Source organism: Podarcis bocagei, assembly GCF_964188305.1.
Source record: "Podarcis bocagei genome assembly, chromosome: 9".
Classification (NCBI taxonomy): Eukaryota; Metazoa; Chordata; class Lepidosauria; order Squamata; family Lacertidae; genus Podarcis; species Podarcis bocagei.
Window position 1 is genome coordinate 64548327 of NC_138134.1, and position 26715 is coordinate 64575041.

At 44.6% G+C, this 26715-nt stretch overlaps 2 protein-coding genes across 7 annotated transcripts in view; both read right to left on the reverse strand.

Annotated features, from left to right (window-relative positions):
* HERC3 (HECT and RLD domain containing E3 ubiquitin protein ligase 3) overlaps positions 1 to 16503 on the reverse strand; it is a 60261-nt gene extending 43758 nt beyond the window's left edge. For 2 of the 4 annotated variants that reach the window (XM_081206963.1, XM_081206961.1), the window contains exon 1: positions 16346 to 16503. The gene's annotated coding sequence lies outside the window, so the exon portion shown is untranslated. Of the gene's footprint in view, positions 1 to 1708; positions 1838 to 16345 lie in introns of those variants that run through there. The other 2 variants (XM_081206964.1, XM_081206962.1) reach the window with 2 other exon arrangements.
* A 927-nt stretch (positions 16504 to 17430) lies between these two features.
* The window catches only part of LOC308594167 (E3 ISG15--protein ligase HERC5-like), a 39829-nt gene continuing 30544 nt past the window's right edge, over positions 17431 to 26715 (reverse strand). For all 3 annotated transcript variants that reach the window (XM_081206982.1, XM_081206983.1, XM_081206981.1), the window contains exons 17-23: positions 25696 to 25839; positions 24110 to 24276; positions 23467 to 23533; positions 22653 to 22735; positions 21003 to 21186; positions 20415 to 20514; positions 17431 to 18270 (exon numbers count right to left, since the gene is read on the reverse strand). In XM_081206982.1, the coding sequence (XP_081063108.1) occupies positions 18056 to 18270; positions 20415 to 20514; positions 21003 to 21186; positions 22653 to 22735; positions 23467 to 23533; positions 24110 to 24276; positions 25696 to 25839 (960 nt within the window). In that variant the 3' untranslated portion in view covers positions 17431 to 18055. The remainder of the gene's footprint in view (positions 18271 to 20414; positions 20515 to 21002; positions 21187 to 22652; positions 22736 to 23466; positions 23534 to 24109; positions 24277 to 25695; positions 25840 to 26715) is intronic.

Consider the following 26715-nt stretch of genomic DNA (forward strand, 5'->3'; position numbering starts at 1 on the left):
AAAAGCGGCGCCACCCTTCCTTCTCTCCTTTTGCATTCGAGACGTTCAGGATTGGGGTTTCAAGCAATCGCCATCGTGGCTTCTTCCCCATGCAACCCCGACAAAAATACGCCGCGCCCACCACGTCTGAACATCTCCCACCCCCCGGAAATGCCTCCTCTTTTTTTTAAAAGGTTTTGAGCCTGGGGGAGACGATTTGCAAAAGTGCTTTACTGTATTCTCTTTTGCATGCTTCAAAGAGGCACTGGAATGAGCTCATCCGGAGCTACTGGAAATCGGCTGGTGGGAGGGAGCAAGCGAGCACACCTCCTCGGTCCTACTGCGCGGAGGGTAACCGGGAAACAGGCGCGGGTCCACGATTGTTACCACCGTCATCACCTCCATTCGCAGCGCGCGCAAAGTCCCGGAAACTAGCCTCCAAATATCTGCCCCGGGTGACGTGGAAAGCCCCGATTCCTGCTGTCCGGGTTTCTAGGATTTCTGCTTTCCAATGCACGCAACTGCACATACGCCCGGTGTTTGCAATGACTTGCATCGCGGTGCACGCGTTACTGAAATAGCGGTTTGATTGTCATTCCCACCCACCCCTCGATACACACACACACAGCAAGTCACAGGCAGAGGGGATCTTTAGCAACCTTTCAAAATAAAATTATTTAAAGGCCAGCAAATAATTTAAGAAGCCATTTTTTAAAAATAAAATTAAAAGTCCGAGGGTAATAACTGCTTTCCCAAGAGCTCTTTCTACGGCCAACCTGCGGGCATAATCCAGCGGGAAGTTCCCCTGCGCAGCAGCAGCCGAGATGCAAGGAGACAGTATATGGCTTGCGCAGGATTTTCCGGGTTTCCCCCGGCTACTGTTGTTATTAGATCTCGTAGCTGCCTCCCATCCATCGGTGCCAGTGGCCGCGTAGAATAAAATGTCTTGCTGGAAAGGGGGAAGAAATAATATTGCACAGATGCGCAATACGCAGCCAGCAATCTTTCTTTGCCCCATTGCATGGGAAGATCAAGCGCAGAAAGGGAGATTATTGGGGGTCCCGTGTGACAATACAAGGGGGGGGGGTTATCCTCATCTTCCAGTCTTCAAACCAACCCAAGCCTAGGCACGCCTAATTCGGCAGCAAGACCCACAGGCTGCGCCCGTGCCGTGCTTTATGGGCGTCTTAGTGCTACCTGGACGGATGTTTGGACGAGGTGGGCCTTTAGCCTGATCCAGTAGAGGGGTGGGGTGGACTCTTCTTAATACGACTGACCCCTTCAGGTTAAGTGTGCGTATTGGCTCAAAGTCAGGCTCTGTCACTCCAGGGCTGTGGAGTGCTAAATGAAATTATTATTCGTTCCACCCGCCCCGTCTGGAGAAAAAGAGAAAGGCGGCAGCGAGGCCATTATTAACAGGAATCGGAAAGGAGTTGGGTTTGCTAGGAGGCTGCTGTGGGTCTCTCTATTCGTCGCCCCCCAACTGCAAGCCTATCACCCCCGTTTATACCCGGGAGGCAAAAGATCCCATTGATCTAATGGGAGAGCCTGAATTGCACGACGCAGAGAGATCGGGAAGCTTGCAAAGCCTCCGCTATCAAAGCTGAGCGAAAGGGAGCTACCCCTCCCCACCCTTCTATAAAAAAGCCTGCAAAAAAAGGAGGCGACAGCACAACAGGATCGCACGCAGCGCCCGGAGAACGCAAAGCAACGCCTTTGGAACGCTCACCGGCTCTTGGCTGCTGCTGCGCCCCGGGAGTCCCAGGTGCGGAGACGGAGGCGGCACCTCTGTACTCTGCTTCCTGCTGCGCGCTACAATAACAACGAAGTTTTGCTTCCTTCCTCCAGCAGAGAGAGCCAAGCGCGAGCCCCGCCTTTACGTGGTTGACGTGTTGAGCCCGCACCCAATGGGAAGCCGCGGAGGCTCTCCGGCTGAACCAATCGCTGCTTCCACCAGAGGCTGGCATGGGGAAGGAGGGGTAGGTTGGGCCCAGAGTTCTAGTTTGGGGGGGAGGGAGAGAGGCGGCCTGACAGTTAACCCTAGAGGCGCTGGAGGAAAATGTGAAGTCCATATTGTGCTGGTGCAACTGCACTGTATATTTATTTCACAGAACCATAGAATTGTAGAGTTGGAAGGGACCCTGAGGATCATCCAGTCCAACTCCCTGCAATGCAGGAATATGCAGCTGTATCATATGGGGATCAAACCATCAACCTTGGTGTTATCAGCACCATGTTCTAACCGAGATATTTGTTTGCATTTATATCCCACTTTTTTGGTTTGTTCTCCCCCTCATTTAATTCCCCACAACACCCCTGTAAGATAGGCTAGGCTGAGAGGCCAGCCCAGGGTCACTCAGTGAGCTGGTGGCCAAGTAGGGGATTCGAACCAGGTCTCCCACGTCCTGGTCCGACACTCTTAACCACTACACCACACTGGCACCAAGCTAAACTAGGCAGCAGGAGGTTACTTAAAAGTGTGCAGATTTTATATTTAGATGGAAATATTTGACAGGTCAGAGGCCAGTTCTCTCATAGACTAATCATAACTATTCAGTGTACAGAGGCTCTGCTAAACACTCAAAAGACTCAGGGGCCTGTGGCACAAATTTGCATATGCTAATTTTGTTAATGATTCTTAGATTTATAGCACACTTTTCCTCCCAGAAGCTCAATGTGGCTCTCCCCACCCTCCCCAATTTTATCCTAACAATAACCCTGTGGAGTAGGTTAAGCTGAGAGTCTGATAGGCTCAAGTGAGCTTCAGGGCTGAGTGGGGATTTGAACGTGATTCTGCCAGGTCCTAGTTTGACACTCAGCAGGACACTGCATATGTATAGCTGCATATGTTGGTCCCAGAGCAAATTAAGAGGATAAGTGAATGGCCAGCACAGTATGTGAACCAGCCCTGGAAGTAAAGTTAAAAATCATTTTTGGAACAAGGGCAGGTGATCCATAGCCCAGCCCTCTAACAATACTTCTGACAGAGCAGGCAGCAGGGAGCCTGATTGCATATAAGCTCCAAGGAGGTTGATAAATTGAAGTAGACAATGAACACCTTTATGTTCCTGCAAGTTACTTTGCTATACTGTATAAGCCGTGCCACAAAGAGTAACTTCTGATGAGAATTAATTTCCAGGTGAGTTTGAAATCTATCCCCAGGCCATATTCCAGCTAAATATTTTGGCAAGGGATGCTTTAAAAAACCAACAACCTATATTTTGAATTTGCTGTGCTTGTTAACTGCATAAGAGAGATGCATTGATTAGAAGGAACAGTCTGTTCTTAAATGGCTCTTGCATTTTTATATTGCATTAGCAACACTCAGAAATGATGCACTGGATACTTGGGTAGCAAACTTATGCCCACTTCTCTGGTAGTTACTTCTGAGTAGGCATGTATAGGATTCCTCTGCTAATGATTTCTTGCAGGGCCCTTCGGTTGCTGGGTATTCTGGATAGAAGCATGGATGAAAATTTTAGCTTTGCATTTGAAGGAAAATATAAAGACCTGGAGTGTTTAGGCTGACATCCTAAGTATGTTTACTAGGAAGTAAAGCCCCATTGAACAAAGTGGGGCATACTTTTGGTAAACATGCATAGAAGCCTGCTAGAAAGCTGTAATCCTGTGCATATGCTTAACCCAGTAGAATTTAATTCTGTAGCAGGAACCCCCCCACCCCAATCATTCTATTTGTACAAACTTCACACACACTCACACTCACACACTACATATGCCACATTTCTCTTATGAATTCATAGAAAATCAACCATACACCGGATTTGCACTGTTCCATTTTATTTTAATATCAAAGGGGGGTGCTTGGTTTCTGGTCAGCCATAATCTCTTCAGCATACCAGCACATCCACAGGAGCCCTGCCCAGTTGCTATGTCAACCCTGATAATCCCAGACAGAAGACAATCAAAAATCACAAAGAACAGTGGATTCACCACAGGCTGAAACAAAGGACAATGATCAGATCTTCCCTCTGGGGGCAGGAAACTGCAAACTCCCCATTGTCACCTGGAAAGTACTCATGGGGAGGGGGAAAGGAGGAACCAGCCAGGTGACAGGACACTCAGGTTACCACCACAACTCCTCCCTCATCACCTCCTTTCTGAAATGTATGCATGATGTCAACCCCTTCTGAAATGTATGCATGATGTCAACCCCTTCTGTAATGTATGCATGATGCCAACCCCTCCTTTCTGTAATGTATGCATGATGTTTCTGGGGGTGGGCTTGACCTAGAGGAGGGGAAATTCAAAAGTTTTTATAAGGTCTTGCAGCCCATTGTTCTGGGTCTTTCCTCTCTCCTGCAAGTGAGGGGAACACCCTGATGCATCAGATCAATAAAGGCCAAGCCTACAGGCTGCTGTTTTGCTCCAAGTTATCCTGGTTGGTGTCTTTACTTTTTGTCCAAGAGAGCCCTCAGATTTTTCCGTTAACAGTTGGCGACCGCGACTCAGGGACACTTGGTTCTCCTGTAAAGGTGAGAGGGGAGATAGAAGGGATCGGGCGCCACTGGGCAACCTTAGCCCAGGGATCCTTCTTCCTCTCCCTGCCTCCTCTTTGCGGGCGGTAATCAATCGTCACCAAAAGCTCAACCAGGGGAGCAAAGGCGAGGTCAAGCCGGCTAAAAAGAAAAGGATCCTGAGATTCGCGGGGGACATCTTCGAACGTGAGTATGGTTTGAAGTAAATACATTGGGAGGGGGGTGGAAAAGTAACGACCCCACGACAGCCAGACTTTCCTTCTTTCATTTCTGGCGTAGCCCCTCGGAGTCGGCCGGGTGCGCTCTAACTTTACCCTTTTCTAACCCGATTCTCCCCTTCGGAAAGTGGCCAGGGAGATCGCGGAACTTTACTGTGTGGCGCATACCTCTCGGAGTCGTCTGGGTACGCCAAAACCTTTCTCTTTCTCTCCCCTCAATTTCTTACACGGTGTGTGGCCGGGGAAATTGTGGTACCTTTTGCTGTTTTCCGGCGTTCCCCCCGGGGTCGTCCAGGAACGTCTTAATCTCTCTATCTCTTTTCTCCCCCGTTTTCCGTCTTGGAATTGAGTCCGGGAAAGCGTGGCTCTTTTACTGTTTCTCTGACATCCCTCTCTCGGAGTCGTCCAGAGGAGTCTTTCAAGTATTCTCTTACTCTCCACCTACCCTAACTCTGCAAATGAAGCTGCCCCTCCTGCCTGGCGACCTTTGTTAGGGATGACCCGGGTATGTGAGAACGCAAGGTCGTTTGCTCCCCTTTCAAAACTTTGTTTTCTCGGACCCCCAATCTGGCACTGCACAGCGCAGGCGTCCAGTAGGGAGCCCAAACTTAGTCTCAAAGGCTAGGCAGGAGGCTGTTGTGGAGGGTAGAAGGGGCGGTTCACGAAGTGGGGCCCCACACTAGGGTTAGTCTTGTAAACAGCGCTGAGGTAAAGGAAGTCCGGGCTGAGAGACCCGTGGTTTGAGTTTCCGGGCTGAGAGACCCGTGGTTTTGTTTCAGGTTCAGGTTTGAGATTTTCAGAAATTAATTCGTGGTTTATAGATAAGTAGGAATTGTGTTAGTCAAGGGTACTTTGAGTACTGAAAGGATTTTTTTTCTGTTCACCCTTTCTTTCCCATTGCCTTTCCTCCCTTGTGTGTGTGTTTCCACTCTTTCTGTCTTTAGCGTACTTTGTTAACGAAAAAAAAAATAAAATAAAGCCCAATAATAACATATGAGAGAATGGGAGCTCACTAAACACCCTAGCTGGACTCCTCCTGGCAACAAAGCTTCCATGAAGCCTTTTTGCCCCAGAGAGGATTCTAATATGCCCCTCCAGCTTGTCATCTCCAATTAGAGAAAAAATAGAAATAAAATAAAGGGGCAAAAATGGTCAAGTTTGTGTTGTTAAACTGTAGCCTAGAGCTGGAACGTGGAACTGTAAACTTAATGGTGCACAGAAGGCAGTAGATATAATAACAGCCCATGTTCTAAAATGCACATAGTTTTAAATTGCAAGCTTGCTTCAAAAATCTTAAATCTAAGGAAGCCATGTTGCGCCTTATCAATCTTAAAACAAAACAAAATGGAGAATGGAGTGTGCAAATGTTTGTTATTTGAGAGAGGCTCTAAAAGAGAGTTTCCCTCCCAAGTGGTGAAATCCTGTACACGTGCTACTTGTGTTCTGAAAGGGGGATTACCCCACCTCTTTCTTCTAGTTTTAAGTGAGGAGGGTGATTCTAAGTCTAATGGCAAATGATGTTTGTTGTAACTTTTGAGTTTGTGAGAAGGAGAAGTTAACCTAATGTTTCTGCTGCAAAAGCCTAGTTGAGCACAACTGCTCTCTCAAGCTAAAATGCAGTGTATGTATTTCATTAAGCGTATGCCTATAAAAGTATGGTGTTCATTCTAAGAAAAAATATTTGAGTCCAGTTTTAACTTTGATTTGATTGGACAGAAGAGTTATTGTAAGGCTCCTGATATCAGTCTCTATAAGACTTCATGGCCTCTTTTGTTAGAAAATGCCCCCCCTCCCCCTTGTTTTTTCACTCTGCCTCTTTCAGTTGTTTTCTCCCTTCTTACTTCTGTGCTAGGTAAATTTACTCCCGAGTAAGCTTCCTTTAAAGGAAACTGCAAAGAGGGGAGGGGGCAACACTTGTGTATTCCCTTTAAAAAAAAAAAATAAATCCAAATCTAGGGCTGCTTTAACTGTGCTTTATAAGAGATCCTCTCAGGAGTATAGATGTTTCCTTTCCCAGCTGTAAATCTGTACTTAAATGTGTATGCCTCTTTGGTAGTACAAATCTTGCTGCGAAATCTTGCTGTGAACCCTATATTTTGGAGGGTTGGACTAGATGACCCCAGGTTCCCTTTCAACTCTCCCAATTTGTGGCTGTGTGGAAGACCATGTGTCTGCAAGCATTGGAGGGTAATTCTTAAATTCTGGTGTGGTAATGGAGTTGAAATTCAGCCTAGCTTTGCTTTTTAGTTTTAAAAGGTGCGAGATGAAGCCATGATGTTTTGAAACACAACTGGTAACATCAAGCATTTGGGTGATTACAGTGTTTATCATTTTGTCTACTATTTAAAAATCAGACCTCAAAGTCAGCTCAATACATAGACGCCTTGACCATCCATCCTGTAAATAAAGGGCAGTAGAATTTGTCTGCAAATGGTAAGGCTGAAATGGCTGAGAATGTTAAAAAAAAAAAAAAAAAAAAAATCCTATGAATTCTAACTCTGGCCATTTTTACTCATAAATAAGAGAGCGGTTGATTGTTCCGCGAATGGCCAGAAGGATATTAGCCCTTTCCTGTACATAAAGGAAGCAGTCTCTTGCTTGGGCTGAAATTGCTAGTTTTGGTGAATACTTAAATTGCTGAGTTCCTCTTTTTCGTTTAAAATCAAACCCTGTTTTCAAAATCTACTCCTTGCCCTTCCCTTCCCTTATTCAAATGGTAATTTAGCCAAAGGATGCAACATTTTCAATAGTATAAAAGGTTTGCTGAGACATGAACTCTGCACATGCACAGAGGCTAGATCAGCTAAAGAAGAGAGAGAGAGGAAGGGGGGAACTGTAAGGGGGGAGAGGAGGTTTCTTCCAAATGTAAAAGAAAACTCGGAACTATTGAGGAACCATTGAGGGAAATCACCCTTAATCTGTCTTTGCTCCAGGGGCTATTTAAGACAAAAGGCTAAAAAAACAAACAAACAAAAAAACTAGCCCATCAAAAAGTCAAGAGCTTTCCAGGTTCCAAATCTTAACATGCCAAATTCTTTTCACAGGTAAATATCAAAGCATTCCCCCCCTCAATGGGAATTTTAGGAACAGCATTTCCTGACAGGCTTCTCACATGAAATAATTTTCCCTTTTAACAGGATATGTGAACCCCGATAACAAAGTGTTTGTCCCTTTTTCCTCCCACAGCAACTTTCTTTCTGTTCTGTGAAACAAGTCTGAATCCCTGACTTCCATCTCTTTATGGCTTTGACACTTTTTTTAAAGTTACAAATAATCTGTTTTCATTTATTTAATCTGTTTCTCCATGATGTCTATGAAGTTAATCGAAGCACAACCAAACATTGTTTGGTGAATGGTATTTGTTTACCTTTTTGCCTGAGCATTTCTTATTAATTCTGTCATTTTGGCTAGTGCAAGGTACCTGCACAACTTTAAATTGCCATTCATTTTTCTTGGTATTAACTCATTTCCCGTATTAACATTACAGTTGATGTTGTCACATCAAGAAACACTATTTTATTTTCATTTGGGATGTTAGAATGCCAAAACAGATTACTTCAGGTTACTTATTAATTGTGTGTTTTAGCATTTATTTATTTGGTTCCTCATAGGTCATTTTGTGTGTGTGTGTTTTACTTTGGGGACATGTTCATCACATGTTGAAAGTCAGTTTCATGAAGTTCTTTTATCAAATAGCACATGGTGAATTTAAAGTTTTTTTCCCCATGGTTATCCCATTTTTTTCAGTCTAGTAGTAATCTGCGTGGTTTTGATAATATATTTAATAATAATTCTTTTCTAAATCTGTTGTCTTTGTGTCAAGTTTGTTTTCATCTGACTGGTAATCTAATTTTTTGCTTTCTTTTGTATTTTTTAACCTTTGTATTTTTTACAGTTCCAGTTCTCTTTCTCTCCAAGTGAAGGAAAGCAAACGAACTTGGCAGATAATAACAGTAGTTATAGGAAAATGTAATAATAATATTGGAATGAATGAAACGCTTAATTCGCTAAGATTTTTATTATTTGCAGCTTCCAACAGAAACCGAAGGACATCCTTTTTGCCTTTTGCCCCCTCCCTTTTCTAACTGTCTTTAAGCCCCAAAACCCTGCCCCTTACAGGATATCACCTATACAGATGTGCAATGATGAAAAGCAGCAACAACCCCTCAACTCAGTTCTTCCGTCATCACAAGACACCAGAGTTTTCAAGTGCCCACAGCTATCTCTTTCAAAGGATATAGACTGCAAGGGGGGTGGAGTTGACTTGCAAGGACATCTTTTCACTTGAACCTCAAGCCTCTGTACTCCAGGATTCAAAAGATACATGCGTAAAAGATCACAATTGTGTCAAGATATGCAACTGATATTTAATTAGTTTGTGTTGTATTAAGTGTTATTATGTAGGAACGTTGAAATGTGTCTGACAGTGTGTTATTTCCACAAGGGGGGGTATTTTTGTGTGTAATTTTATGTTTAATGTCTTATTGCTTGCACACCAATTCTCATGCATTTTATACTTTCTGATAGCTCACACTATTGTGTAGTCCAATGTTTAGATAACCACATTTCATTGTCCCACCTGGCACTCTGCCGACTTTCCCTACCCATTTTAAAATGTGCTAAAACTCGCTTTACCAAAGAGAAGCTGATAAGATACATGAAGGTGCATATGCTTTGGTTTAGCAGGAATGATCCCTTATAGAGTTAAATTGTCTTATTTGGACAAAGTGCCCTTTTAAGAACGGTTTTCCTTTAACAGACTGGTTTGAAAGGTTGAGAACCATGGGCACATAAATTCAAATTGGACTCAGTTTGAATTGGGCAAGTGTATCCAGGCTGCAATTAGCTCTCTGATCCTTAAAGTGCAAGTGAGCAACTCCCATGACTGCAAGACCAGAGCCTGTAATAATAATCAGAAATCCCATGGATTTTGGCCAAGGCAAAGACATTTCTCTCAGGACGTGTCCGAAACCTGTGCCAGCTGTGGTGGGTACCAGGCTACATGATAAATATGAAAGCCCTAAGTGGATTCACCAGGGATTGCCACTACTGCGACACCATGCCGATGTGAGACCACAGAAGAGCTACCTTGACACCTGAGAACACACAAATGGCGGGGGGGAAGCAAACTGCACTTTTCAGTCATTAGTGGACCTTCCTGCCTAAATGTAAAGCATAGATCACTATTGAGAAAATATTTCTTCCAAGGTGCTAGAATACCACAAGTAACTGAGCAACAAATTATTAATTTACGTGATATCCTATGTCTAACTATGTGCACTGTTACACCATTATATTTCTATGCAAATATCCTTAAAGTAGCATGATATCCAAGTCCCTTTCACGTTCACATGGACACACACATCTGGGACGGAGAATACCAGGTTATTATTTACCACCTTAAATTGTGCGGAGAAAAGGATTGCAAAGTAGCCACCTTTGCAATCTTATCTCCGAAGGGGGGAACTGTAGCAGGAACCCCCCCACCCCAATCATTCTATTTGTACAAACTTCACACACACTCACACTCACACACTACATATGCCACATTTCTCTTATGAATTCATAGAAAATCAACCATACACCGGATTTGCACTGTTCCATTTTATTTTAATATCAAAGGGGGGTGCTTGGTTTCTGGTCAGCCATAATCTCTTCAGCATACCAGCACATCCACAGGAGCCCTGCCCAGTTGCTATGTCAACCCTGATAATCCCAGACAGAAGACAATCAAAAATCACAAAGAACAGTGGATTCACCACAGGCTGAAACAAAGGACAATGATCAGATCTTCCCTCTGGGGGCAGGAAACTGCAAACTCCCCATTGTCACCTGGAAAGTACTCATGGGGAGGGGGAAAGGAGGAACCAGCCAGGTGACAGGACACTCAGGTTACCACCACAACTCCTCCCTCATCACCTCCTTTCTGAAATGTATGCATGATGTCAACCCCTTCTGAAATGTATGCATGATGTCAACCCCTTCTGTAATGTATGCATGATGCCAACCCCTCCTTTCTGTAATGTATGCATGATGTTTCTGGGGGTGGGCTTGACCTAGAGGAGGGGAAATTCAAAAGTTTTTATAAGGTCTTGCAGCCCATTGTTCTGGGTCTTTCCTCTCTCCTGCAAGTGAGGGGAACACCCTGATGCATCAGATCAATAAAGGCCAAGCCTACAGGCTGCTGTTTTGCTCCAAGTTATCCTGGTTGGTGTCTTTACTTTTTGTCCAAGAGAGCCCTCAGATTTTTCCGTTAACAATTCTGAGGACAAAAGTTACAGGTTTGGGCTGCACGACACAAAAGGATTGCAAAATGCACTTATCGTTCTGATGTACAATAATGTGGCAGATGTGCAATGTCGTTTTGAGGCCGGGGGTTCAGCTTGACAACAAACAAATGAATCAGAAGAGAGCCCTTCAGGCGCAGGGGAAGAGCTGGAGGCAAGCGCTCTTGAGTTAATTGGAGGGGAACGCCAGGCATGACTCACTGGCTCAAGGAAGGGCATGAATACATGGCTGCACTTATTTTTAAACGTGCTTTAAATGCATGGTATAAAGTCCATTTCTTAGGGAAAGGTCAGAGGTTTGCATGCAGAAATATCATTGGCATCTCTAGGTAGGGCTTGGAGAGATCCATCTCCAAGCTGAAGTGATAGCACATGGGTAGGCAAACTAAGGCCCGGGGGCCGGATCCAGCCCAATCACCTTCTAAATCCGGCCCGCGGACAGTCCATGAATCAGTGTGTTTTTACATGAGTAGAATATGTGCTTTTATTTAAAATGCATCTCTGGGTTATTTGTGGGGCATAGGAATTTGTTCATTTTTATTTTCCAAAATATAGTCTGCCCCCCCCCAAGGTCTGAGGGACAGCGGATCAGCCCCCTGCTGAAAAAGTTTGCTGACCCCTGTGATAGCGGGTATGAGACCTGGGCTGTAAAGGATTAGAAAAACACCTTTTTGTGCAAACAAATCAGGATGCATAGTCAATTAACCTGGAGGAGCTTTTAGTTATTGCATCTGAGCCCGGATTAGCTAGAAATTACAGTGGTGCCCCGCAAGACGAAATTAATTCGTTCCGCAATTTTTGCCGTCTAGCGAATTTTTCGTCTTGCGAATCACGAAATCCCATAGGAATGCATTGAAAATCAATTAATGCGTTCCTATGGTCAAAAAAAGTCGAAACAAAGCCAAATTTGGTACAACAACAGTTTATTAACTGCTCTTTAAAGTCACACATACTGTAAAGAGCAGTTCAAAAATTGAAGGGAAAATAAATTAACTTTATAAACAAAACATGTCTTTGTTTTTAGACAAAGGAAACAAAGCCGCGAGACATTTTCGTCTTGCGAAGCAAGCCCATAGGGAAATTTCGTCTTGCGAGGCAAATCGAAAACGGAAAAACCTTTCGTCTAGCGAGTTTTTTGTCTTGCGAGGCATTCGTCTTGCGAGGTACCACTGTACTGTGTTCTTTCGTGAAATTTTTTTATTTCTCGCTTTTATTGATCTTAAAGGCAGCAATCCTGTACGCACATGTTCCTGGGACTAAGCCCCATTGAACATCTGAGTAGATATGCGCAGGATTACACTGTAAATCAACTTTTAATTGAACCGTGAAGTGTACTTTTGCTAAGCCACAGGCCGTGTGGCGTTTGCGTGCCTAGCCATTTTGATTCCGTGCTACTTAATTTGTGATGATTTGGTAACTATTCACTTGTTCAGCAAATCCCATTGCTCCAGAGTTCTTCCTGCTTCCGAGTCAGGGAACTGAAGGAGGTGCTGAAAGTGCTGTATGGTACGATACAAAGACTGTGCCCCCCTGCCTGTCTAACCTTTCCAGAAAGGTGGATCTTGAATGCTTCTTTGAAACAAGCTCACCCGAACAAAAAAGCAAAAATGGGGCCAGTGATTTTTCTGGGACGGGATCCAGAAAAGAGGGCTTGTCTCTGGTAAATAGCAACAGCTGTAGAGTAGTTTGCACCTGAAACGCACAGAAGATTTCCTATGCATTGATTCTCCTATAGTGTAATATAGTGTTCATTAGTTTTGCACTAGGCAGAATGTATTAGTGAAGGCAGAGATTAAGCCGTTCCAAAAACCATTTAAGAAGAAAAGAGTCGCAGGCTTTTCAATTTGCTTGCAAAGAGGCAGTTCTTACAGGAACAGGGATTATGGAGGGAAGGTTTTAATGGCCTATAAAGTCTCTCCCCCCACCCCCACCCCCCATCAGCTTTATCTCCTATAGGCCAGTTGCATTGCAACAGACTAGGAGAAGGAAGCGATCTTAACCTGTAAATAGACCTATAATCATTTAAGCTCTGATAGCAAAAACTTCAAAGAGCCTCCTGGCACCTTGCAGACCAGCAGATTTATTATGGCATAAGCTTTTGGTGGACGATAGAGTCCACTCTGCCAGATGTAAAAAGCGTTTTCCTCAGTTGGCACTTCCGTGTATGTGTGTGTGTGGCAGGGGATGCGAAAAGCAATTCGCTTAAAGCTAGATGCAGGCAAACGGAGCGTCGCGACTGTTCGCAACAGAAGTACAGTGGTACCTCAGGTTACATACGCTTCAGGTTACAGACTCCGCTAACCCAGAAATAGTACCTCGGGTTAAGAACTTTGCTTTAGGATGAGAACGGAAATCGTGCTCCGGCGGCGCGGCAGCAGCAGGAGGCCCTATTAGCTAAAGTGGTGCTTCAGGTTAAGAACAGTTTCGGGTTAAGAACAGACCTCCAGAATGAATTAAGTTCTTAACCTGAGGTACCACTGTAACAGGAGATTTAAGGGATTGCAAGACCGTCTCAGCAGTCATGCATCCTTGCCATCAGTATGTTTGGCTAGCGTGTGAAGGGTCTCTACTACTCTATGCACCTAGATCTCTTATTCATATGGGGAAAGCTCTGCCAGTCAGGATGCCCCATTGCACAGGGTCCTGAGTACCAGTCCCATTGAACAACTTTCATGAAGGAGATGCACAGTGGTACCTCGGGTTAAGTACTTAATTCATGCTCATAAGCATGCACAGGATAACTTCCTTTCCATTTTGAATCAGACACGGCACGCTGAGGAAAGGAAAATGCTCATAATGTCCTGACATAATGTGGACAGGCTGTCATGAAAGATAAACATTCCAACAGAACACATCAGAGATCCCCATGTTAACATTCAGGGTGCAACCTCAGTCTCATCCTAGTTGCCGACAGCTACAGTCTGGCAGTACTTGAAACCATGTCTGATGATAAGATGCAGAAAGCAAGCCAAAAAAACCCCAAAACTAAAGCACATACTGTAAAATGAACACATGCTAGGACTAAACCAACAAAAGAGATTCTGACGAAACATTAGCATCAACTTTCTGACAGTAAAGGCAGTTTGACTCAGAAGGAGGTGGGTTCTCCTTCAGTGGTGGGTTTCAAACAAGAGCTTAGATAACAACAACAACAACAACAACAACAACAACAACAACAACAACAACAACAACAACAACAAAATTTATTTATACCCCTCCCTCCCCGGCCAGAGCCGGGCTCAGGGCGGCTAACACCAATAATAAAATCACAGTAAAAACATAATAGGGAGGAAAGAGAGGGAGGGGGGGAAACCAATTTAAAATACAGGTTAAAATGCAATTTAATATGCAGCCTCATTTTAAAATAGCTGACAAATCAAGGCCATAAGGGGAGGGAAACATAAGGGTCAGACTGAGTCCAAACCAAAGGCCAGGCGGAACAACTGTCTTGTAGGCCCTGCGGAAAGATGTCAAATCCTGCAAGGCCCTAGTCTCTTGTGACAGAGCGTTCCACTACGTAGGGGCCAGTGCTGAAAAGGCCCTGGCCCTAGTTGAAACCAATCTAACCTCCTTGTGGCTCGGGACCTCCAAAGTGTTGTTATTTGTGGACTTAAGGTCCTCCGCAGGGTGTACCAGGAGAGGCGGTCCTGTAGGTACATGGGTCCTAGGCCGCATAGGGCTTTAAAGGTCAAAACCAGCACCTTTAACCTGACCCTGTACTCCACCGGGAGCCAGTGCAGTTGGTAAAGCACTGGGTGAATGTGATTCCGCAACAAGGACCCCGTAAGGAGCCTCACCGCAGCATTCTGCACCCGCTGGAATTTCTGGGTCAGCTTCAAGGGCAGCCCCGTGTAGAGCGAGTTACAATAATCAAGCCTGGAGGTGACCGTCGCATGGATCACTGTGGCCAAATCAGGGCAAGAAAGGTAATACGGTAGAGATGGAAAAATGGCCATCTGTCAGGGATTCTTTAGCCGTGATTCCTGCATTTCAAGGGGCTGTACTAGAGGACCCTTGGGAAGGTTTTCCGGAGGACGATGGAATGGAAGAGAAGCTGAACAAAGTGTCTCCCACTAAGACTGAGTTCGGTGGTGCTCCTTTCTAAATAACTGTGCGATCCTAACCATGTCTACTCAGAAGTCCTGTTGAATTCATTGGGGCTTGCTCCCAGCTAAATAGGGCTATGATTGTACAGAGTCTCTATAAAACCGCATCCCTGCAGCCCAATACTAGGTATAGATACTTGGAAGGAACACCCACCAGATTCAGTGGGGCTTGTTCCCAATTCTAGGACTACAGACTTATTGACAAAAGATACCTACATGGTATGTAGAAACAGTACATTAGTCTCCGATACAGGTCATATATAACCACGTAAGATTTCGAATAGAGGGTGGAGACCACTTCTTTTGCTACCCCTAAATGTATCCTTTGCAGACACACACAAAGTTATTTCTTCATTGTGCTGTTCACCAAGGATGCAAAATCTGTGGTTTTCCAGATGTCGTTGGACTACAAATCCAGTTTTCCCTATTGGCCATCCTGGCTGGGACTGATGGGTGTTGGAGTCCATCACATCAAAGGCAATTTCTTTGGCGGCTCCCCGTCTGCAGAATGCTCTCCCCAGAGGCATGCCTGATGCCATAGTTACATCTCTTTAGGCGGCAGGTGAAAACATCCCTCTTCACCCCAGGCCTTTGGCCAGTAAATAATATATGGCTGTCAAAGCTGGGTGGGGGAGCCCAATTATTATTTTATTAAAGTGGTGCCTCGCAAGACGAAAAGAATCCGTTCTGTGATTCTCTTTGTCTAGCGGTTTTTTTGTCTTGCGAAGCAAGCCCATTGACGGATTAGCGGCTTTTAGCGGCTTATCTGCTGATCGGATCAGCTGATAAGCGGCTTAGCGGCTTAGAAAAAGGGGGGGAAGGGGAGAAAACCAGCAGGAACTCGCAAGACATTGTCGTCTTGCGAAGCAAGCCCATAGGAGATTCGTTTTGCGAAGCACCTCCAAAACGGAAAACCCTTTCGTCTAGCAGGTTTTCCGTCTTGCGAGGCATTCGTCTTGTGGGGCACCACTGTATTCTGTTTATTATTCTGTTTATTACTGGTATTTTTATTATGCTCCATAAAATGTGTTCTTAATGTTGTACTGCACCTGGCAAACTTTTGATGAATGGTGGCATTTAAGTTGAATAAATAAATAAATAAAAATTAAATGTCTGGAGTGTCACAGGTTCCCAAGCTGTGCCCTATGCCTTTCCCCCAACATACCAGTTTGTTTGCTGGAGAAATACCAGGTGACGTAGAAATCACCTATTAAATGACCTTGCCCTTCTGTTTTCTTAAAACCTGTGCTGCCCCATACCTGAACACAAGACGATGCATACTGACCATGCTCAAGATGACATGGTGACTTCTCAGTCAGGTGTTTCCCCCGAATTCCAGCCAAGCCACCAGCCTCACAGAGGCCAGTGTTTCATTCTGCCGCTTGCAAGCAAAGGAAGGCTAAGCCAATGAGTTCACAAAGGCTTGTAGCAGCTGTTGCCGATTTAGTGACCTCATAGATCTCTGCCTTTGACTCAGCAACACGGGGCTGTGCCTGTCTACAGCCAGGGTAGCTAACCTGTTGCCCTCACGGTACATCTGGAATTTAATTCTCAGTCCTCTACATCAGGGTTTCCCAAACATGGGTCTCCAAGCTGTTTTTGGACTGCAGTTACCATCATCCTTGACCACTGGTCCTGCTAGCTAGAGATGATAGTAGTGTCCAGAACTGGACACAATACAGTGGTACCTTGGTTTACAACCATACTCCGTTCCAGAAGTCCGGTTGTAAACCAAAACAGGTTGTAACCCAAGGCGCACTTTCGCCAATGGGGCCTCCCAAAAAAATGGGTTGTAATCCAAAAAGGGGACACGCACTTCCGGGTTTGACGTGGTTGTAATCCAAAACGGTTGTATTCCAAAGCGGTTGTAAACCAAGGTACCACTGTACAGTGGTACCTCAGGTTAAGTATTTAATTCGTTCCGGAGGTCCATTCTTAACCTGTAACTGTTCTTAACTTGAAGCACCACTTTAGGTAATGGGGACTCCGGCGGCTGCCGCACCGCCGGAGCACAATTTCTGTTCTTAACCTGAAGCACTATTTCTGGGTGGAGTCTGTAACCTGAAGCATATGTAACCTGAAGCGTATGTAACCCGAGGTACCACTATACTCCAGTTTTCACCAAGTACACATAAGACTAGTCTGCTGAGCCAGACGAAGGGCCCACTTAATCCAACATCCTGCTCTCTCAGCGGCCAACCGGATGTCTGAGGGAAACCAGCAAGCAAAAGATGAGCCCAAATGCCCTCTTCCCTCCTGCCAGCAACTAGGATCTGAAGCAAAGGTAGAGCAAAGCCAATATATTCCATTGCCTTCCAGATAAAAGCAGACTCAAGAGTGCATCTTCGACTTGCATGAAAATATAATTTATTTATAACTTTTTCAAGGATCACAGGGCAGTGAACATGGCCCCCTTCAGCTTTTATCCTCACCACAACCCTGTGAGGTAGGTCAGGAGACAAATAGAGTGACTGGCTCAAGGTCACCCAGTGAGCTGGGTGGAAATGCAACTCAGGTTCTGGTCCATCTCCAATGCCTACCAATTTGTCTCCAAGCCCAATTCAAAGGGCGGCTTCTGACTTCCAAGCCCTTCTGTGGCTGAGGAGCCCAATACTTCTATAACCACCTCTCCCCATACTGGACCCGTCAACTTTTGATGCCCTTCTCTAGATGCTCCCTACAAGAGACGTTCAAAGGGTGACAACAAGGAAACAGGCCTTTTATGCGCTGACACCCCACCCCCCAAAAATTATGGAATGCTCTCCCTGGTGCCAATACATTTTCAACACAGACTTCCATTGGCTGTGGGGAGCGATTCATAAACTTAATAAAAACTAAACCATACACTCTGCTGGACTGTTTCAGTGACCTATATCTCTTGTATGGAAAGAGCTGCTTAAGCAAATTGTGGGAAATGACAGCAGTTTTGAGGTGGGGTGCAGAGGACAGCGAAATTACATCCAGGCTTTTTAAGAGAGGCCAAATTTTTCATAGTTCTCTAGAGCGATGAGGAGCATATTCTGGAGAACATCCCTGTTGCTGTATCTAGGAAGATGCAAGACTCGGTAGCAAGTGGAGGCCTCAGGGTACCACAGGTCTGGATCTTCTTTTCTCAAATCCGCAATAGTGACCGTGAATCGTTCCATTCCATGAGCTGGGAAGCAGTCGGTCCCTGTGAGAAAAGCTGGAAGAGATGGTAGAAATTAAACAACACATAGCCAGAACGCATCTTAGCAAATAATGATGACCAAGCCTTGTGGAAAAATATATAAAAAATAAAAAAAATTGTCCAGTGGCACCTTAAAGGTAAAGGGGCCCCTGACCGTTAGGTCCAGTTGTGGCCGACTCTGGGGTTGCAGCCAGCGCTCATCTCACTTTATTGGCTGAGGGAGCCGGCGTACAGCTTCCAGGTCATGTGGCCAGCATGACTAAGCTGCTTCTGGCGAACCAGAGCAATGCACGGAAATGCCGTTTACCTTCCCGCTGGAGCAGTACCTATTTATCTACTTGCACTTTGACGTGCTTTTGAACTGCTAGGTTGGCAGGAGCCGGGATCAGAGCAACGGGAGCTCACTCCATCACGGGGATTCGAACCACAGACCTTCTGATCAGCAAGTCCTAGGCTCTGTGGTTTAACCCACAGTGCCACCAGAGACCAACTAAGTTTTTTCTTGGTATGAGCATTCGTGTGCATGCACACTTCTTCAGATACACTGAAATGGAAGTCACCAGACCTTTATATATAGTGAGAGGGTGGGGAAGGGTATTACTCAGAAAAGTGGTAGGAATGGGTGATTGGCTGACAGGTGTGGTAAACCTGGTGACGACTGTTAACGATTGCAATTGGTCTTACAGAAAAAAGCAAGGGGTGAGATGGCGAAAAATGCTTTATCGTGTATGAGGTGAGAATCCAATATGGTTTTAAGTTGGGTAATAAGTTGTAATTCAGCAGCTTCTTTTTCCTGTCTATTTCTGTGGGTTAGCTGGCAGGTGAGAATCCAGGATGTCCATTAGGGCTGGGCGATATATTGATATATCGTCCCAAACCGCTTTGAAGTCCTTATTATGATACTGGTTTCATAATTTTTGACCTGGCAATATATTACAAAGGATGTGTGCTAGGGCTGAGTGATGTCTGGCTTTCAAGTCTATGCAGACTAACAATAGCCCAATACTGGAAATAACCTATAGAAATCCCTGTTGAAATCTGAGTAGGGAATATTTGGAATGTGTCCCTATTGGAACACCTTACTTGCCACAGAAGAGTAATTAAAGGCACTTCAAAGACAGGCCACTTTTGGCAAGACTTGGCTTCCATTCTTTTCCTTTATAAATGAGACAGAAAAGACTTTTTTTCCACTCACAACACTCTCTGTGGAGAGGATACTTGAATTGACAAGGCCTAAATAAACATATTGCTTGTGTACTGCGTATGAAACTTAGCAAGAATGTTCCCCTGGACAAGTTACTCTATTTATACATTGTTCTTGTATTTAAATGAAAACCAATAAAATTATTTGGATTTTTTTTAAAAAAACAACGAAGTGTATACAGACAACCCCCCATTTAGGCATGTTCAATATGTGCGCAACTGCACACACATGCATCGTGCCAAACCTGAAAGTGACCCCAAAAATCACACAAAAAAGGGGTGGAATGAGGGCAGAACAAGGCATTTTCAGGCTTTTCCAAGGGTGTTTCAAATACAGTATACAGTGGTACCTCGGGTTAAGTGCTTAATTCGTTCCGGAGATCCGTACTTAACCTGAATCTGTTCTTAACCTGAAGCACCACTTTAGCTAATGGGGCCTCCTGCTGCTGCCGTGCCGCCGGAGCACAATTTCTGTTCTCATCCTGAAGAAAAGTTCTTAACCTGAAGCAATATTTCTGGGCTAACGGAGTCTATAACCTGACATGTATGTAACCTGAAGCGTATGTAACCCAAGGTACCACTGTACGTGATTTCACAGATCCGCTGTGCCTCGGAATGTAACCTCCACATAAATGAGGAGTTGCCTGTATTTGATTCTGACCAAACTAAGCCTCCTAGTGCAAAATATACAACAGGAGACTTAGTTTGGACAGAATCGAGTACACATTTCCAGAGTTAACGCTAAACACATTATTACATCTGGCAAATGAGCCACCACAGCCACTAACGGGCCGTGAAAAATTGTGTCCCAGGCTTTTTTTTTTAGACCCATGTACTATATGAAACCAGATCTGGTGCAGTATTTGCCAGATGTGAAATATATTGGCATCATCTTCTCCTATGCTAATATCAAACAAATGATTCATTTTGACTTTTTAAAAGAAATACGTTATTACAGAGGAAATTCTTCTTCTTTTCTTCAGGAAGAGCATGAAACACAGCCCAAAAATCCTCAATTGTTTCATCCGACCTTTCATAACCATGGTACTTCGCATTCTGTCATAGGAAATAAAAATAGCCCTGCAGTTAATCCTTCAGTATCTCTTTACATAAATCAACATTTGTTGCCCAACATAATTCCGCGAGATATTTCAGTCCCCCTTATGACTTTGTGCAGGGAATCTGAGGGCTGCTCCACACATTCCCTTTATTTTGCCTTTTTAAATATTTAGTTACTTTATATATTTCTTCATATTTGACCCGAAATCTCTTAAGCTGTTTCTAAATCCCAGCCAAATGAATTGATACAATACAATACAATACAAATTCTACACTCACAATTGGACAATACTACTACTACAACTACTAAGAATAAAAAATTCCACAATTTCAGTAAAATAATTAATACCTCTAAACAATGTACATAAATAAAATTATGCAGAACCACAAAAACAAATCATAACAGTGTCAGGGCATCCCAATCCCTTTCCTATAGCATATTTCATCCAGTAGTCAATTGAGCCCTGGGTAAATTTATGTTTTACCTTTTCTAGCTGTTCCCAGTCATATTCTGTATGTCCAAGGAGAACAACACGGAGCTCAGCAGGAAGAAATATTTTCCAAATTTCATTTGGGCAGCCTGTTTTAAATCCACGCACGAAGTCCCCAAACTGCTTTTCTACCGAAGTACTGAACATGTAGTTCACGTAAGCATCAACGTATTCTTTCCTGGAAACAGATTAACGCGGTTCATTTATTTACTATATTTATAGCCTGATTTTCTGTGAAGGACCCAAAGTGGTCTATACATACAGATGTAAAAGTATCGAAATAAACTCTCGCCAGTTCATGAAACAGATAAGCAATGTAACTTGAGTTCTTAACTTTTGAAGAGAGTATATTTAGGGAGTCTGCAGAAAGCAACTGTGCCCATACTATCTGGTGAGATCAGCTCTCGGCTCAAACCTAAGCCTGTCTACTCAGAACTAAGTCCCACTGAATTCAATGGTGCCAACCTCAGATAAGCTGGCACAGAACAGCAGCCGAAGAGACTGAGCTGGGAATTGGAAAGTCCCTGGTTTGAACTGTGCCTTTGCTGTTAAATTACTGGGCGTCTTCGGGGAAACCACCCTCTCAGCTTCCCATAAATCAGAGGAGATTATACTGAACCCGAGTTTAGAGGGTTGTTGCCAAGAATACAGAAGGCAATTTATGTGAGTTGGGGTAGGCATCTGAAAAAAAATATATAACTGCTAAGTATTATTATTGCTACAACCATGTCACCTGTTTGTTGGAATGTCAGATGGGGGCATTCCAGGTCTCCATGCCCCCTTCCCCTAAAAGCGTGTGTGAAGTTTGAAAGTCTTGAAAAGTTTCCATCTAAGATTTGCTCATGGCTTCCTCAGCCTTTTCTCCTCCAGCAGCCATCCTGGAGCCAGTGAAACCATGGACAATTTGTAGCAGTGGGTTACGATAAGCATGCATGAGTATCACCCATATGATTCAACATCCAACATCCATGATTATTATGTTTTGCCATATGTATGGCCCTAGGACCTTGACTTATGCTTTTTCCCCTCTGGCAAAGGTACCAGGTACCATCTCTGGAGCTTTTCAAGTTCAAAGGGGCCACAGAGGATAGCACAATCTCACGACAACATTACCTAGCATCTTTAGTAGAAAGGTGATTTAAACCCCAGGACTAAACGTGGTTGCTTTCCCCCCTCGCCCAACCAAAGATCCGAGTTAGCCACTGACTTTGCTGAAACAAAGCTTTGACCCCTGAAAGGTATCTAAGAGCATTTATGTTGTTGTATTGTGTTTTGGCATCGACAAATGCCTGGTTTCCAGTTACGGGGGAGCATTGGTGGAAAGGAAAGAGGGGTGCTTAACCAGTCCCGAGCTCGCCAATTCTCCCCTGCAAATCCCCCAGCACAGCCAGTCTCACTAGTGATTTTGGAGGGGTGGAAGGAAACATTCCAGCAGGAGCATTTTCGGGGTGGGGGGTGGGAAATCAATGAAGAACCCACCCACACACACCCAGATTCATTCTGGCCACCTCCAGATAACCCTCCATTAGCATTATAAGGGAAATACAGGACTGAGAACCCAGAGCTTTCATTGCAACACATAGTTCTGTCCAAGTATAACTGATTAAAAACAGGGTGGGATGGAGAGGACTTAACAAATCTTGCCTGTTGCACTTGGTAACTGGAACGTTCGCACCATTTTCTTTCAATTCAACGTCAACTATGGATCCATCACGTTCTTCTGTTATCTAAAAAGGGATACAACAAACAAACGTGTGTCGTTAAGCCATTCCGTTCTTTTATTTTGAAAGCTGGGTGCTGTGTAAAGGCACGTAAGCAGTTTGTAGGAATTCCTTCTCCTGCACTGGGTTACCTGGGAATGAAGGTCATCTTCTGAGAGGGGGCAAATGAAAGGAGGGCTTTGTTTGTGGTGGCACCCTCATTCTGGAATTCCATGCCCAAGCATAACCATTGTTATTGTCTTTTAGGCAGAAGATGTGGCAACATGCAACCCTTGGGCTAATCTCGTAAAGGGAAAGGGGGTGACAGAGATAGAAAAGGGGGTAGGAGAAATAGAGAAAATGGGGTAGCCATCCAAATTTTGGATCAGGTACAGCCCCAAATAAATTACGACCCTCAATAGCAAAATGCTCCTTCACCCCACTATAGACTCCCAATGTTCTAGTGATCTGAGCTTTTAATTGACACCCGCAACCTTTAGCCTGTAAAGTTGGGTTCATAAAAAGTGTTCTATCGTTCTGTTTTAGTACCGTTAGATTACAGGTATTTTTACTGTTATGATTTGTAACGTTTATTGCATGGTTTGTATGTTTCAGAGCGGGAAAGTAGGGTTGATTTTGTTGTTGTTGTTAATGGATGAAAAAAACTTTCCGTTCAGCCACAAAAAAGGAAATGTGCTTGCTCGCATGTGCATGGGAGAAACATAGGGAGGGATTGTTAGATTATCAACATCTCTTACTGTGAAATCCAACATCATGTTTTCAATGACATCTTCATAATCTTCATCCAAAACTGCCTGAAGATTACTAATGGGTAAAAGAGAAAAGGGGAAATAGAATGGTTCCAATCCTAAATGTATTTGCTGACATTTACTCCGACTGATTTGAAGGGAATTTTTAGCACAGTCCTAGCCATGCCGCCTCAAACATCCTACTGAATTTACCCTCCAAAGGAAATGGGGTTTGGATTGCAGCCCTCCAAATAAGCGAGTTTAAAACTGTAGTTGTAGTCTATGCCCCACTATGCAAAAAGGATTTCAACATACAGTCATACCTCGGCATAAATACGCTTCAGGTTGAGCACGTTCAGGTTGCGCTCCGCGGCGACCCAGAAGTAACGGAGCGCGTTACTTCCGGGTTTCGCCGCTCGCGCATGCCCAGTCAAAATGACGTCATGCGCAAGTGCGGAAGTGACTAAACGCGACCCGTGCACATGCTGTTGCATCTTACGTTATATTCAGGATGCGAACGGGGCTCCGGAATGGATGCCGTTCGCATCCCGAGGTACCACTGTATAAGGTCTATCTAACCCAAGAGTAATGAAACAAGGAAGGGTACTTCTTCACAATGTGATTTCACATGGACATGCAGAATATTCCATACCTTCCTACCACAGGAGAGAGCTCTTTTAAATCTTCCAGAGTTGGCTGAATGTTTGCCATCTTCTTGAACAGAGCAAGGGGGAAAGGGAAAGCAGCTATCTTCATATTATAGAGAGCTATCCCAAACAGCTTCCCGATTAGAAAATATATGTCTTCCTGCGCTGGTACCTAATTTGAAAAAATATATATATGTGCATATATTGGAAAATGCAGATTAGGTCAGAGATGTAGAACCTATATCCCCCCCGATGGTGTGGGGGCTCTGAATCCCATCAGCCCCATCTAACATGGCCAATGGTTGAGGCTGATGAGACTTGACTTGCATCCCTGGAACTAGATGCCACTGAGAATTAGCTATGGAAGCAGCTGGGCTCATAATATCATGCCTAGTCTGGATCTGTGCGCAACACTGGTGCTCTGAAATCTGGATCCTGTGCAGAGACAATCCCTTCCCGTATGCCCTCATTTGACAATGACATATGGTAATACAGGCTAGGTCATGAGTAGGCAAACTAGGAGCCGGGGGGCAGAATCCAGCCTAATCGCCTTCTAAATCTGGCCGGCGGATGGTCGAGGAATCAAGAGTGTTTTTACATGAGTAGAATGTGTCCTTTTATTTAAAATGCATCTCTGGGTTATTTGTGGGGCCTGCCTGGTGTTTTTACATGAGTAGAATGTGTGATTTTATTTAAATTGCATCTCTGGGTTATTTGCCGGGCATAGGAATTCGTTCATTCCCCCCCTCCAAAATATAGTCCTTCCATCCCCCCCAAAGTTCTGAGGGACAGTGGACTGGCCCCCTGCTGAAAAAGTTTGCTGGCCCCTGGGCTAGGTGATAAACTGCAGTTCAGAAAAGAAAAGAAAAATAGACTTAGGAAGCCAATTGCAGTATAAGAGAAGCATTATTCTTTCCGCCATGTGATGGCCTGAAAAGTGGTAGCAAATTCAGGAGGGGTACATCTCTCAAGGGACGTGGGTGGCGCTGTGGGTTAAACCACAGAGCTTAGGACTTGCCGATCAGAAGGTCGGCGGTTCGAATCCCCGCAACGGGGTGAGCTCCCGTTGCTCGGTCCCTGCTCCTGCCAACCTAGCAGTTTAAAAGCATCTCAAAGTGCAAGTAGATAAATAGGTACCACTCCAGCGGGAAGGTAAACAGCATTTCCGTGCGCTGCTCTGGTTCGCCAGAAGCGGCTTAGTCATGCTGGCCACATGACCCGGAAGCTGTACGCCAGCTCCCTCGGCCAGTAAAGCGAGATGAGCGCCGCAACCCCAGAGTTGGTCACGACTGGGCCTAATGGTCAGGGGTCCCTTTACCTTTACATCTCTCAAAGGCTATTATCTATCTTAGCTAAATGGAAGCTCCGCTGACAGGGGCAGTATATCTGTAAGTACCAGATGTAGGAATAAAAAACAAGGAATGGCTATTGCCTTCAAGCCCTACTCGTGAGGCCCCAGAGGCATCTGCATAGCCGTTGTTGGAAACACAGTTCTGGAACCGATGGGCCTTGAGATCTGATCCTGCAGAAAAACTCTATGTTGGGGACGCAACATAAATTAAGCACATCATGGAAATGCAACCATACATACCTTGTGGGAGAACCAAATCAGATGTGATTCTTCGAAGTGCCTGAATATCTGTTCTTCTGGAGCACAAAGGTCCCTACTGATGATGGTGAAGAACTCCTGGGATGGCCCACCATCATCAATCCCTGGTTCACCTTCAAAACGCACCTGGAGGGGGGGGGGGCGACCCAGCAAATTATTTATATGCAATTTGTAGGAGTGGTTCTCTTACAAAGACTGAATGTGGGCAGTGTTTCTTTGTCGAATTCAAGTAGCACTAACAGCTTTATGTGGTCCATCACAATTAGATTCCTCTTTTATTTATCGTCTTACACTCACACATATACCTCTCAAGGCAATGTACAAGATGCAATAAGCTAGTAAAAAACCCCCCACTAAAAACACAGAAAACAGCATTAAAAAAAAATACAAAGTAGATACCCATTGCAGAAACCCATTCATCCATCTGTGAAAGCTCACCAGGGCAAAAAATATTCCATTTTTTCTTCCAACTCTGCAATTCTGGGAAGTGCAGAAAGTGGGCACCTGTTGTATCTCAGGGCAGAAACACTGGAAGCCTGGCCTACTGAAAGCTTTGGAATTGCAAGAGAAGCTCCCCCACAGACTGCAGTGACCTACTGGGTATGCAAGGTACAGTGGTACCTCAGGTTACATACGCTTCAGATTAGATACGCTTCAGGTTACAGACTCCGCTAACCCAGAAATAGTGCTTCAGGTTAAGAACTTTGCTTCAGAATGAGAACAGAAATCGTGCTCCAGTGGTGCGGCGGCAGCAGGAGGCCCCATTAGCTTAAGTGGTGCTTCAGGTTAAGGACAGTTTCAGGTTAAGCACGGCCCTCCAGAATGAATTAAGTACTTAACCCAAGGTACCACTTTATAAGGTTTGCATAAATAATCTGATCCTGACTTGTACAGGCCTTCTGCATTTGGGTGAACATCCCTGAACTTCACCTGGCAGCCTGAACAAATCCCGTGAGCAAGGTGTTATACGTTGGCAGTCGTTTGCCTGCACAGCCATCGGTA